We start from the raw sequence: 13,670 nt of genomic DNA on the forward strand, positions 1-13,670 counted from the left end.
GAGAGGAGAGAGAGAGATACAGAGAGAGAAACACAGAAGAAGAGAGGAGAGAGAGAGAGAGAGAAAGAGAGAGAGAGAGAGAGAGAGAGAGAGAGAGAGAGAGAGAGAGAGAGAGAGAGAGAGAGAGAGAGGCTTCTCAGGGAGCGTAATCGCTGTTGACACGGCGTTCTTCTCTTATAACAGCCACTCATTCACGCCCCCCAATACAGTTAGACCAGCTCTCTTATGAATACTGATGACTGCAGTTCAAGCCGCCGCCGATGATGATGATGATGATGATGATGATGATGATGATGATGATGATGATGATGATGATGATGATGATGACTGTCAAGCACGAGCAGATTGAGGCCGGGAAAAGTTTATATGCTGCTGATCTTTAAAGGAGGCTTTACGACCTGTGATTTTATTTCCATAATGCGTTTGCGAGCAGCAGATAATGTGCTACCTGTCTTTGTCTGAACTCTCTTTCTTCATCTTCCTCATCACTGACATGCACACTTCAACAACCTACTACATTTCTCTGTGAATAAAACAAGTAATATCTGGGTCATTCTGTCGTTAAATATGAGATTCTCGCTTTGAGAGAGCTTGTAAGGCTCTACTAAGTTTGACTTCTACCTGTCGGTTTGAAAGCATCACTTGATGACAGGAGCAGGAATATGAATCAGACAGCCCATTTGTGTTGCTTCATTGTTTCTGATCCTAGCGCCCCAAACAGATTGGGATTATTTAATAATATTCACTCATTAAAAGTGTTATTTCTCCAACAAAATCTGAATGTTTAAACTTCGTGTTGGAAATAAACAGTTGATGGCTGTCTAATCCTTTCAGAGGGGAAATTATACTTTAACTTAAAGTACTCTGCACTACCAAAATGAATTCCCTGTTTTTTTATATATTTTTGCCCCAATTTAAACTGTGGGCGTTGCTCCTGCTTACTACCACGGGTGGGCAGTGGAACGTTATGCGTTTTTGCCCTTTGACCCAATAAAGGTTTGTAAATATGAACATATTTAAAAATCAAAAAATGTATAGAAGACAGATTAGATTGTGTCTTCTGACAACCTAACGACGAAACAAAGACTTAGTCTAAACAGATGTATTTCTACCGCACAATGCACACGACATTTTAATGTGAGAGATCCTGATATAAGCCACTTTAAAGAGATTACTCTAAACAATGTGAGAATGAGATATTTTCAGGTATTACGGCACAATTTTTCTTTCAAATATGATGAAGGAAAATATAATCTATGATCTTTTCGTTTCAAAGGGACATAAACCCTAATACTTGGTCACATAACACTGAGCAGTTTCTTCAGATATCTTGTAAAATCTTTCAAATCACTGAAAAATGTAATATCTCACTCCATTTGATGTAGTATTCTGGTAAGCATGATTTAAAGGTTGAATAAAATACATTATAAAACGGACAAGTCAAATCAAGCAATCTGATTGGTTCTTAGCCGTGATATACTGAGCGTATACCACGGGTAGAATTGTAAGTTACTTTTCACAACAAGTCAGTATCCCTCCGCGTCTGAGAAAAACAGTATACCGTTGGGCTGTGGCACAGCCCAACGGTATACTGTTTTTCTCAGACGCGGAGGGATACTGACTTGTTGTGAAAAGTAACTTACAATTCTACCCGTGGTATACGCTCAGTATATNTCAGCCTCAGCCGGGGGCACACCACCCTTACCCTCCCTCGCTCTCTCCCTCAGCTCCTTCTCTCACACCCCCCCCCTCCCTTACTTCTTTCAACCCTTCTTCAGTGGCTTATTTTTCAGACCCTTCCTTTTATTTCTCTTTATTCATGCCTCATTCAACTACAGCAAATAATTAGGATGGTGAATAACCTGAAACCAGTTAATGTTCAGCGGACCTTCCGGGCGTGTACCATATGAAATAAAAAAACTCCCATAGTGTTTTAATTTACCTTTTTTTCTTTTAAATGTATAAAATATTAAACGATAAGGCAATAGCCAGTATTATCCTCTGATATTATGGTACATTTGACTTTGCTTCTAATGAGCAAGATTTGCTAACCTGTCACAAACATGTTCTTCCCTATCATCAATGTGTTTCAGATTGTTTTCCAAGAGTTAAACATAGAGTTTACAAAACCCTAAGAGGAACATCTGAACATTTTAATAATAAAAATGACCAAATGTAGTGATACATGCGTGACTGTATCTCCCAAGGGTTAGTGAAAGGGTTTTAATAAGTGGAACAAGCGATACTAAATAAAAAACAACTTTTCCTCACAGTCTTATAGAAAGGATACATACTCTTAACTTTTCATTTTGATTATAAAACTGGATTAAAGGCATATAGTTTGCATTGAAAGAGACACAATGCAGATCTTTAATCATTGTTATTATTAAAAGCAAAGCATTCTTCAATTAAACTTCCTAAAATGTTTGTATACTGCTCTTTAGTGTAAATAGGGAGACTTAAAGTGGACCTATCATGCTATATTTGAATAATATATTGTAGGGCCATACCTATATAAAACATGTCTGTGAAGTTTTTTTTTCAAAATAACAAACAGATCATGCATTTTAGCCATGCCTCATTTCGCTCTATTTGCTGTATTCCAGCCCTGTTTTTGCAAGGGCTGATTCTGTGGCAAATGAGCTGCAGCTGACAGGGGGGCGAGGCACGAGCGTCATGTTACCATGCTGTTACCATGCTGTTACCATGCCACGGAAACCTCTCATTCCCCTGATAGGTGGAGAGTTGCCCATATAGGCGGAGCTCCCCGTTTCTGATGTCAGAACAATTTCAAATCTGGATCAGTCTATCAGATCCGTTTCAGCCCCGCTTTTAGAGATTTGGGTACGGAGGAAAATAGAGAGGGTTGTGTTTTCTGACACTTGGTGAGTTCCCTGACACACCGGGGACACATATTCATGTAAAAAAAAAGACGTACAAACGTGCATTTTGCATGATAGGTCCCCTTTAAGGCAAATGCACCTTGTACTGCCCTGTCCATTTGCTAACAGTTTATTTTTGGCATAAACTTTCAATGTTTTAAAAGTAAAAAGCAACATTTTGGCAACAGCGTTGTTGCTTTCAGCCAGTGCAACAGAAGGGTCCAAGCGAACTATAAGGGACCGAGACAGAGACTTATATGAAATTCAGGGGAAACTTGGGTCCATATTCTTGATAATATCACATTTATAGTTCCAGGAAATGATATGCATAATTTAGGGGAAAAAAACTAAAATTGCTTTTCTTAGGATGAGAGCAATCAGAGCTGCTGTATATAATGTTGCCACCAAGCTAAAGTTGCCATCTGGGGTCTGGCTGCAGCAGTTGTCACTTCATGTGGAGCCCACAACATGTCTCCTAAATGTTTATGAACTCCTTTTTGGCAGCGCTGGCAGCGACCTCCCTGTCCAACCAGCTGATCTAATCAACCATGATGCACTTCTCCTATCTGCTTGTCTAAAGGCCATTACTGCCATTCAGAATTTCACAGAGGGTTCGTGAACATTCACAATCGCTGCTTTTCAAATGATTTCCTACAATTTACCTTGGCACTAAGGTGCCTTTCATCCTCCCATCTCTTTGCCCTCTGGGCTCTTGATGCGTTTTTCTCCCCCTGTCACTCTCATAATCTATCATCCTGGCTTTTCTACATCCCCTCATTCATCCTTTGAATACTACCATCCTTTTAATAATTCTCTAACAACCTACAGTTTCTTCACTCCCTAGTCCTTGAGACTATCAACCAAAAATAACATCTGATTCAATTATAAATCACACTTTCAGGATCTCTTTCTTAAACCCCTTTCGTCACTTAAGAGTTTCCATGATAGGATATTTGTCACAAGCATAACCTTTGACGAAGAAAAGTAATTATTCTCGTACAGCAGAGGGAGGTTCAGAGTGACGTACGACTATAGCTAAACATATTTCTGTAATGCATGTATGAAAACAGTTGGTGCCACACAGGATAATGTGTTTATGTTTGTATGATATCCTTATCAGACAGCATCAGTGTTCCTCTGTCTCTGTGCCAGGAGAACAGTTGGCGGGGCTGATACCCTGGGCATCGTGCTGCCACACGCTGACTTTCAAATCAGCACCAACCACTGATCAGAAAATCAAAATGACTCATCATTATTTAAAAAACAACATATGACATTCCTTACTGTTCTGAGAGAGATTTCAAAAAGCGTCAGTGCACTTAAATGTAAATGATTCTATCCCTGGTGTAATCACAGCACGGTCATTTGATGCAGTGTTTTTATGATAAAACTTCTTACGATCTTCCTCGCGGACTCAAATATATTGTGTACTTATTTCTCAGTGATTTCCAATTTCTCTTCCTCTGCTATATATATTCTCAGGGGCTTTCCCTATGTCATTTTTCATCACAGTCATTTGTCTCCTCCTTTTTTGGGAAATACTACAGTGAAATAAGTCGCTGCCACAGAGTCCAAAGCTCCGGCCAAAATACCTACAGTATCTTTCGTCCTCATCTGTCGCTCTCATTCTTTCACCATGGTGGAATCTCCTCTGTTGTAATTGCCAGGGTGAGTGATGGATTGTTTCTGTCAGTGTCTGCCTGATAGCTCATCTATACACACACACGTTAACACACTGACACACAAACAATCCCAGTCACAATACGTATGTGAGCTCACAGAATGTGCAAGCCTTCCCACAGGGACATATGCTGCACTTACACACCTCTGTGGGAAGTAGCTGCAGGTGACAATGAGGGAGCTCACCACTTCCTCCCTCACTTCCTGGTCTCTCTCCCCAGGCTAGAGGCCATCATATGAGAGTGAGATCCATATCCATAAAAATGTTGCACAGATCGTATATTACTTTTTATAACACACATATATTTATGCTTCTAAGAATGAAAACAACGGTTATATTTGCTCAAGAGAACATTAGGTTTTGTTTGGTAACTACACCTCAACCTGTCCTCAAGGTTATGTCCCAGAATCAAACCTGACAGACACACATTGACGTTGTCGACCGTTTTGATTTGATTATTCTGATGCCTCTCATGCCTCAGAGTTGATGCCGTTATCCACCCATTTACCGAGTTACTTGGAGATGTATATGTATTTATACTTGCATGAAGTGTAGCAGTATTAGAAGGAGGCAATATCAAGAAGAGGAAGGAAGAAGACATTTCAATTTTGACATTTAAGGATTTTTTCTCTGAAACCCTATACTAATACAAAAAGACATTCGATGGACAGTTGGAGTTTACAGTCAGTTTGTTGCTAATCTTTACCTCAAACTTTCCCTAGCTCTTCCTGATGTATCCACTCCCCCTCCCCTCTTCTCTGCAGTTATCTCGTCCTTTCAGGATTCTTTCTTTTCTTTACTAATCTCTTTGAGGGAAACAGGATAGACTGTACAGTTTGGTTTACCTCTCCATGCCTTCATTTATATACCTTCCTTCCATCTATACTACTATCCCTTCATTATTCCTCATATTTCATCTTCCATCTTTCCATCCATTCTTCTTGATCCTTCTCTCCGTTCCATCCTCCATGTTTTTCTCTCTCTTCCCTCCACCACTCCCTTCATCGCTACATCTCGCTCCATCTCTCCACAGACAATCTTCCAGCCCTGCGCCCTCCCAGAGTGATCCCTTTAGAGGGCTAATGCTGTGAAAAATGACAGTGAACCTCCACTTTTCCCGCCATCCCCACCGCTTTGGGGCCGCCTGCTGCCTTCAGCCCCGTTGCCTGGCAACTCCCCAGACAGCTTCCTTCGGAAAAGCAAGAGCTCCTGTCTGCTGTGCTGCGATAGAGACTCGAGCTTAATAAGCATTATATCTCATTTTGTCTTATCATTTTGTTGTTAGTGACACAAGTTTGCTCGGAGCTGCGACTATGCAAAGAGCACTGATGCAGAATGTGTCTCTCATATTGAATGAACAGAATGATGTGTTGTGATGCGATGTGAAGTGTGAGTTCTCGGAGCAGTGATGTTGTTCGCATAACAGATTGATCAGCCAAGAAACAGAAACATACAAAAATGAGGACGATGCAGATGATGCCGTAAAGCCGTTCAGTAGAAAACAGCTGAGGTGTTCTGAACCCCTGCTGTTCTCTTGGAAGCAAATGTAAACATACAATTAACATGTCATACTGAAATGTGGTATATACACCTAAGGACTATAATAATCATTCTGCATGTTATTCAATACTAGTTTGCCTTCCTAATACAGTACAAGATTAGATAACTGTATGTAATTACTTTAGATTCAGAGTATAGCGTCTTGCATAGTCATTTACAGCCAAAACAAGTCTGCAATATTGCATACAGAGTTCCAGGTTTAAAAAAAAAAGTGCTTTTTTTCCTTTAAATATTTAGATGAAGGAGGGAGTGAGGCCGGTCCTTTGGGGGCTTCATCTTCCATGTTACCCCTCAGCTTGTACATTCCAAAGTGGCAGCAGCTAGCAGAAAAATCGTCTTTATTGTTTCCATTTAATAATAAAAAACTGTATCACTTGCTGCCAAGAGACTTGACCAAACCAGGTCATCTTATGCATAACTTATGATTTTCTTTTGCTCAGTCCCAAGACATCTCCAAGTTTTAAAATAGGTTGGAAATAATTTTTTCATGAAGTGAGTACCTTTAACTGCACGATGAAAAGGCCATGCATGAGTTTCAGACTCCTTTCTCTCATGTGTGTCAACTAATTGTGTTTTCTTGTAAAAAAGAAAAGAAAAGAAGAAAAAAGCTTGTCTGTGCGTCATCCCCTGCCCCACTTTGCTGTGTTTCCTGCTTCTTGTTGGCTTTTAAAACAGAAACCCAGCAGTCGTTCACCGTCATGTTAACAAGAATCAAACACCCAGATAATTCCCAGATATGAGTGACACGAGCCAGTGTGAACTCGCTGCCACCGAAGCAGTCCTCGCTCTTTAATGTGTCGCTGTGTGGAGACTTTGGCAGATGGTGGAAAAGTTGATCTGAGTTGTAGGGGGTTCCGCCTGCTACGCTGTCTTTTTTTGCAAGCGACGTGTGATGTGTGATTGCAGAACATAATCCTTTGAGGGAGGAATGTTGAAGGCGAGAAATGGCAAGTGCAGGCAGGATGACGAACACTGTGAGATGCATTTTCCAAAGCAGAAAAAGAGAAACTGTACTATAGTATGAGACTTCAAGGATAACAAGAAAATATTCGGTTTGGGCCCATTTTAGTTCATTTCTGTTGGATGAATCAGGGCAGTTTTTAAAGCACTAATTTCCCATTTAAAGTGATCATTCTATAGAGAACCACTAATTTAAATCCATCAAGGTCATAGAGGGAAGCTTGAATAGCTACAATTTCCATTAATGTGAGCTGAATGGAGAATATAGGGGTCAAGATGACGAGTGGAGGTGGATTCTTCTCAGCCCCTAGAGGGATGTGTGTTTGTAGGTGTATATTTAATAATTATGAGGGCATTCACCAAGAAGGGAATGTGAATACTGATAGAGCCATGAACTGTGACCGCTATCTGCCCTGTCTGAAGGTCTGATTCACTTGTAAAGTTTTACAGCTCAGTACAATTTGCCCCCTTTGTGCGGCTGATTGCTAATCTGTGGGGAAAGTTTACAATGGGCACGGATAAAGACAAATCTTTCCTCAAAACTTGACAGAGAAACCCGTATTTGGGATTTATTATCCTAGCCTATCAGGGCGGTCAATGTTTTCAAAGTCCACTTTTAGACTGCACGAGAAATTAGCATTATTACTCAAAAGTCTGGACTGAATATAGTAATAACTGCATCCCGTGGTAGCTTGTGACTGATGTTCGGCTTTGTGAATTGAAGTATTTTTGCAATGGTGCTCATTTGCATGTAAAAAGGGGCCATTTTGTGCCCAATGTCTGCTTATTCTCTAAGTTAAATATGTAAATGCACAGGAGCATCAACATATTATTTGTTGGAAAGCACCGGCTGAAACAAGCTAACATTTCATATTCTCTTTCTTCATCTCTCCTCATCCTGCTTTCTCCCTTAAAATACTCTGCTTGTGAACTGAATTTATCCAAGTCCAACACTCTACTATCAATGCCTCTACACGCATACACACAAGTACCATCTGCTGAGCCATTAGATATTTCTTACTGTAAGTAAGCCTGAAGACACACACACACACACACACACACACACACACACACACACACACACACACACACACACACACACACACACACACACACACACACACACACACACACACACACCTAGTGAGCAGCATGGCATTATGCCCAGCCTTGCCCCAGGTGTCTCAGCGTTGATATATAACATGAATCCATGTAAGGCAAACCAACGCGCTTTTTAAAGCTCTGCATAACCGAGAGAGTAGAGGTGACGTGTTTTAGCCTATTAATATCCACCTCAGGTGCTAATTTGCCCCCTAAGTCACATGTGTCATCAGCTGCTGTGAAAGACCAGTGGAAATAAAAAGAAAGCTAAAGAAACACAGAGAAGGCCCAGGATGGAGTGAGACAGATAAATGACGTGGAAGAGAGAACCATGGAGGTGTAAATCCCATTAATGAATAAGCTTGATTAGTCGTGCCCATTAGGGTCCTCAGCATGGATTCATTTAACTTGAGACTTTGGAGAAGCCATGATGGGGCAGAGTTTGATTACACACCTGGGTGTTTGACTGACTCTGACTCCCTTTATGCTGACTAGCAGGGGACAGTATGTGTACCTTCTGTCTTTGAATGTGAAATGAGAACACCTGCAAAGAGAAAACTAATATCCAACATTTACCTACTGGGGGTTTGTACTTTTCAGCTGCTGGTTTTCTCTGTTGCTTTTATTGCTCCTAAAGGAGAATATGCCTGATTCGCTGTCACTGTTTGCATGGCACTTACGCCAAATGATGTGATCATCTGTCTATTTTTCTTTCCAAAGACAATTAAAGTCATTTTTGGAAGGTTATACTCAATTATCCTCTTTTCTATCTGTTTGTGTTGTCGACAGGCGGACCCCCAAGGCCGAGACATAGCCATCCGTCCATTCTTGGAGCACTGTGAGAACACCCACATGTCCATTTGGCTGGGCATTGTTTATGCCTACAAGGGACTGCTAATGGTGAGAGGAGCAAACAAAATGTTCATCATCAACTCACAGTTTGGATACACATAAAAATGCACTACAAGTTTTATGTACCCTACAAATGCATCTGCTGAGCCTTGAAATTAGCTTGATGCCTTTTAATATAACACTATTTCTGAAATGTGTAACAATAACAAACCTTAAGTATCTAATTTAAAAACACAGTACAAATACAAATACATTTTCCAGCTGTTAATCCTGTGTCCCTTTGTAAATCAGTCAGTTATCTCCGGTAACATGCATGATGTGTAAAACAAAAATAACATTTTTCAGAATTTTCATATAGAAATTCTCTCTTTTGTTTTTCCTATTAAATATGTTTGGTCTTGAACTCTGTAATGGTTACATTAAGTTATTCAAGCAAACACGATTTCAGTGCTTGGGTGTTAGCTAGTTTAGGTATCTGAAAAATATCTTAGAAGGTGGTTTGTGTATGGATTTAGGATGGCAACGCATTGTTTATAAGCTTTCTAAATGGATACCTTTCTATTTGCAATTTAATGTATTTAGCCGAAAACCACAAACTGCGAATAAAAAGTCAGTACTCATACTATGATTATGATATGAGACACAGGGCTCTAGACAAAAAATGTCCATGAAATGAAATAATTTCATACCATATTTACGGCGAGGCGAAGGATTGAGACGGAGCAGTAAATAATTTTGAGAAGATTCAGAGAGTGCAAAGGATGAATACAAATGTTACTAGAACTCTTACAGAAAGAGAGATGGAAGGGGTGAGTGGTAGCAAGAAGAAGGGGATTTGATTTAGAATGATAACAAAGTGGAAAGTTTGTATCAAGCCCACATCTGTATGAGGCATAGAGAGAGACAGCACTGCAAAAGAAGCATTAAGGCTTTACGCACACACACACACACACACACACACACACACACACACACACACACACACACACACACACACACACACACACACACACACACACACACACACACACACACAGGTCCACATATGAATATACACCAGAGCACATCACCCAGCACATTCCCGTATACACACTCACACACCTGAGATCCACTAATCCTTGATGGCTGCTCCTGTCATTCCACTAACTCTCATTCAGACTTTAAAATAAGCAGGCAGGCCACTTTAACACACAGTGAATAATTCAGCAGGCCGTGCATGCTGCTGCTCTAATGTTCCACCAAACAAACAGTTCACTCTAAATAAACATTTAACAAACATAAAACCACGGGCTGCTTTAGAAAGATCATCTTTAAGGCTCAAATGCTTAATGAAGTGCATTTGTGTTTGATTTGTTTTAAATACTTTGAAAAGCTAAGCCAAATAAGATATTTATTCACAACCTGCACTGTTTTATGAAGAACAATGAAAAGCACTGAACAGACAAGAAACAAAGAGATTTAATAAATCCTGCTTGATCCTGAAACCCCCTGATGTTGAGGCTAGCAGAAGAAAAATGATAGAAAACGGCTTCAAACAGTGAGGATGACCAACTCTGTTGACTAACTGTGTGTGCATTGCCCCGGAGAAATGAGTTCAGACTTTCTATAACCAAAATCAAATAGTGCCTTCAGTTTTTCTCTGGTATGTCTTTAACCTTTACTCAAACATCTTTTATTAAAAACAACTTGTCATTCCTCTCTCCTTTCCCTCGCAGTTGTTTGGCTGTTTCTTGGCATGGGAGACCAGGAATGTGAGCATCCCCGCTCTCAATGACAGCAAATACATCGGGATGAGTGTCTACAACGTGGGCATCATGTGCATCATCGGTGCTGCTGTGTCCTTTCTGACCAGGGACCAGCCCAATGTCCAGTTCTGCATCGTGGCCTTGGTGATCATCTTCTGCAGCACCATCACGCTCTGTCTGGTCTTCGTTCCAAAGGTCAGATTTAAGTATGAACGAGGACAGTGTTTGTATGAGCACTGGTAAAAAAAAAACAATATGGCCTGCGCTCCAAAGATAATATTCAGATGCTGGTTCCTAAAGTGAGAACAGAACTAGGTAAAACATCTGTTAAATCTGCTGCCCCTTCTGCCTGGAATAATGTACAGAAGGAGCTGAAACTGTCAGATGTAATCACCTTGGGGGAATTCAAGTCCATCTTGAAGGACAGAGAACAAGAAACCATTGTTTGATGTGATTGCTCTTACATCACATCATTGAAGTCGTTGAATGAATGCCAGTTTTTTTATGTTGTATAACAGCAGGGTGTCCGCGGGGTCTTAAAAAGTATTAAAAGTTGATAAATCAATTTAGCGAAAATTAAGGCTATTAAAAAGTATTAAACGGCACTTTCCAAGGTATTACATTGTGTAGCTTGTTTTCAATAAGTATATAAATTGTCCAAAGAGGTTGTATTCTACAGTCTGCCTGAATGTAATCATTGCGTAGGTGTGTAGTGTGAATCTGTGTAGTTTATTTATGGCATCCCGTTGGATTTGACGTCATCTGAACAGGACATCGCACGCTCACTGCTTGATGGCGCACGAAGGTCCGTTTACGCCGGTTGTTAAACAACATCGTTATGGGGAAATGCAAGTTTGCGTCCAATTGGTTGGAAGATAAGGAGGAAGGACAATCAATACTGTATATAGTCAATGTGAGGTCAAGTGTGTCGCCAAGGTAACCGGTTAAAACTCAAAGTGGCGATGAGGTCTTAAAATGTATGGAAAGGGTCTTAAAAAAGGTCTTAAAAGGAATTACAGTTGACTTCAGGATTCCTGCATATACCCTGAACAGTTTATTTTATTTGCATATTGACTGGTTAATGTACCATTTCATTTGTGTTTACGACAGCTGTATTCGTCTGCCTGTATTGTTTTGTGTTTATTTGTTGTAATATTGTTCATGCTGCCCTCTTGGCCAGGTCGCTCTTGAAAAAGAGATTTTAATCTCAATGAGACTTTGAGCTGGTTAAATAAAGAATATATATACCGGTGGCTAACTGTGCATTAATCAACACTCTTACACTCCATGGATCCTAAAAATGCTGCATAAACAGTTTGGTGTAGCTTGTTTAGTCTGTCATTTTATACCAGAGTGCAGCTTTGACTGATACCCATACCTTTTTTCTAACAGTTCATCACCATGAGGACCAACCCAGACGCAGCCACCCAGAACCGGAGGTTACAGTTCACCCAGAATCAGAAGAAGGAAGACTCCAAGACCTCCACCTCCGTCACCAGCGTCAACCAGGCCAACACCTCGCGCCTGGATGGCCTTCAGACTGACAACCACCGCCTCCGCATGAAGATAACAGAGGTCTGAGAGCTAACTACACATCCATGTTGAACTTTTTTCTGCCATTTGTCTTCACGGGGTAACACAGGGGTACGGTGCAGAGGGTGTCAGAGTTTTAAATGCAATATAAAAACCAAGAGGTAGATTTTAAATGTAATTAAAGACACTAAGCACGAGTTCCACAAGAGAAGGGGCAAACATAAATGAATTTAGCTCTACCCAACTTGAAAATGAAACACTAATCTAGCTTTCCTGTAGCCAGGTCATTTTTCAAGTATCATTTAGTTAATTCTTAATAAGATGATTGGTGTTCAACGGAAACACTTCACTAGATTGTCTGGTTGCTGAACGAGGTCGCATTTCCTTCTCTCTTAATTATTTCTTAAATGTTTTCGCTTTTACTGACTTTGAGTGACATTTGAAAAAATAATCACCTTGGCTTCCTGTCAGATCTATCAGACTTGAATTAATGGTGTTGTCATTGCTTTTGTTTATGATTGAGGCAAATGGGCTACTCAGACGCTCTTGGAGGACAAGTCAAGTTATTATGCCTTTAGCAGACAGCAGTAATTAACTCTTTATGCTGTGTTTGAAATGTAAAGAGGTAGTTGATGGATTTTGTTGTCCATAGTTTAGACTTAACTTTGGGTAATATTTGACTGATAACATGCAGCTTACTTGAGCCATGTTTCTACATATAAAGCTGGACAAGGAGCTGGAAGAAGTGACCATGCAGCTGCAGGACACCCCGGAGAAAACCCCCTACATCAAACAGAACCATTACCCTGACGCCAACAACATCCTCAGCATACGCAACTTCACAGACGGAAAAGGTGAGAAATGAGCCGTACTTTTCCTAGATTTGTCTGTGTTTGGGCGTGGGAATGTAGATTTTGTGGCACCTGAAACGTTGTTTTAAAAGCCTGGATATCACTTATTTTAAAATAGTTTGAATTGCCTGGAAACAGTGTTGATGTGAAGTGATCCTGAAGCAGCAAACACATACTTTACTCTCATTACGTTTTTGCTCTTATCATTGCATCAAAACAACCCATGTCAAATCCAAGATGGTGTATCATTTCTTCCTCTCTCTGAATGGAGCTGCTCTGCTGGGTTGTGCTCACTGCTGCCACTGGTGGCTGGAAACTAGATTACAGCAATCCGTCTAGACCCAAGATTCAACAAAGAAAGAACAGCCATATTAATTATTACATGTTACTTGTTAGACGCTTTTATCCAAAGCGACTTACATACTCAATACTGTGGACAATCCCCACAGGAGCAATTTGGGGTGAAGTGTCTTTCCCAGGGACACAACGACATGCTGACTGCAGT

General features: G+C 40.4%; 1 protein-coding gene across 1 annotated transcript; it reads left to right on the forward strand.

Moving 5' to 3' along the window:
* Positions 1-7,473: 7,473 nt before the first annotated feature.
* On the forward strand, positions 7,474-13,237 carry LOC104963105 (gamma-aminobutyric acid type B receptor subunit 2-like). The gene is made up of 5 exons (XM_010791662.1): positions 7,474-7,506; positions 8,974-9,084; positions 10,752-10,976; positions 12,174-12,356; positions 13,039-13,237. The coding sequence occupies exons 1-5, from the start codon at positions 7,474-7,476 to the stop codon at positions 13,177-13,179; spliced, it is 693 nt and encodes a 230-aa protein (XP_010789964.1). The 3' UTR covers positions 13,180-13,237.
* The last annotated feature ends 433 nt before the right edge of the window (positions 13,238-13,670 follow it).

This window comes from Notothenia coriiceps, unplaced genomic scaffold, assembly GCF_000735185.1.
Source record: "Notothenia coriiceps isolate Sejong01 unplaced genomic scaffold, NC01 NC01_scaffold00035606, whole genome shotgun sequence".
Classification (NCBI taxonomy): Eukaryota; Metazoa; Chordata; class Actinopteri; order Perciformes; family Nototheniidae; genus Notothenia; species Notothenia coriiceps.

Bases quoted from the DNA above. Each gene is read 5' to 3' on its own strand.
- LOC104963105 (XM_010791662.1), top strand. From the start codon at position 7,474: ATGAACTGTGACCGCTATCTGCCCTGTCTGAAG. The intron at 7,507-8,973 runs GTCTGATTCACT...TGTTGTCGACAG, and splicing joins GCTATCTGCCCTGTCTGAAG to GCGGACCCCCAAGGCCGAGA. The intron at 9,085-10,751 runs GTGAGAGGAGCA...TTTCCCTCGCAG, and splicing joins CCTACAAGGGACTGCTAATG to TTGTTTGGCTGTTTCTTGGC.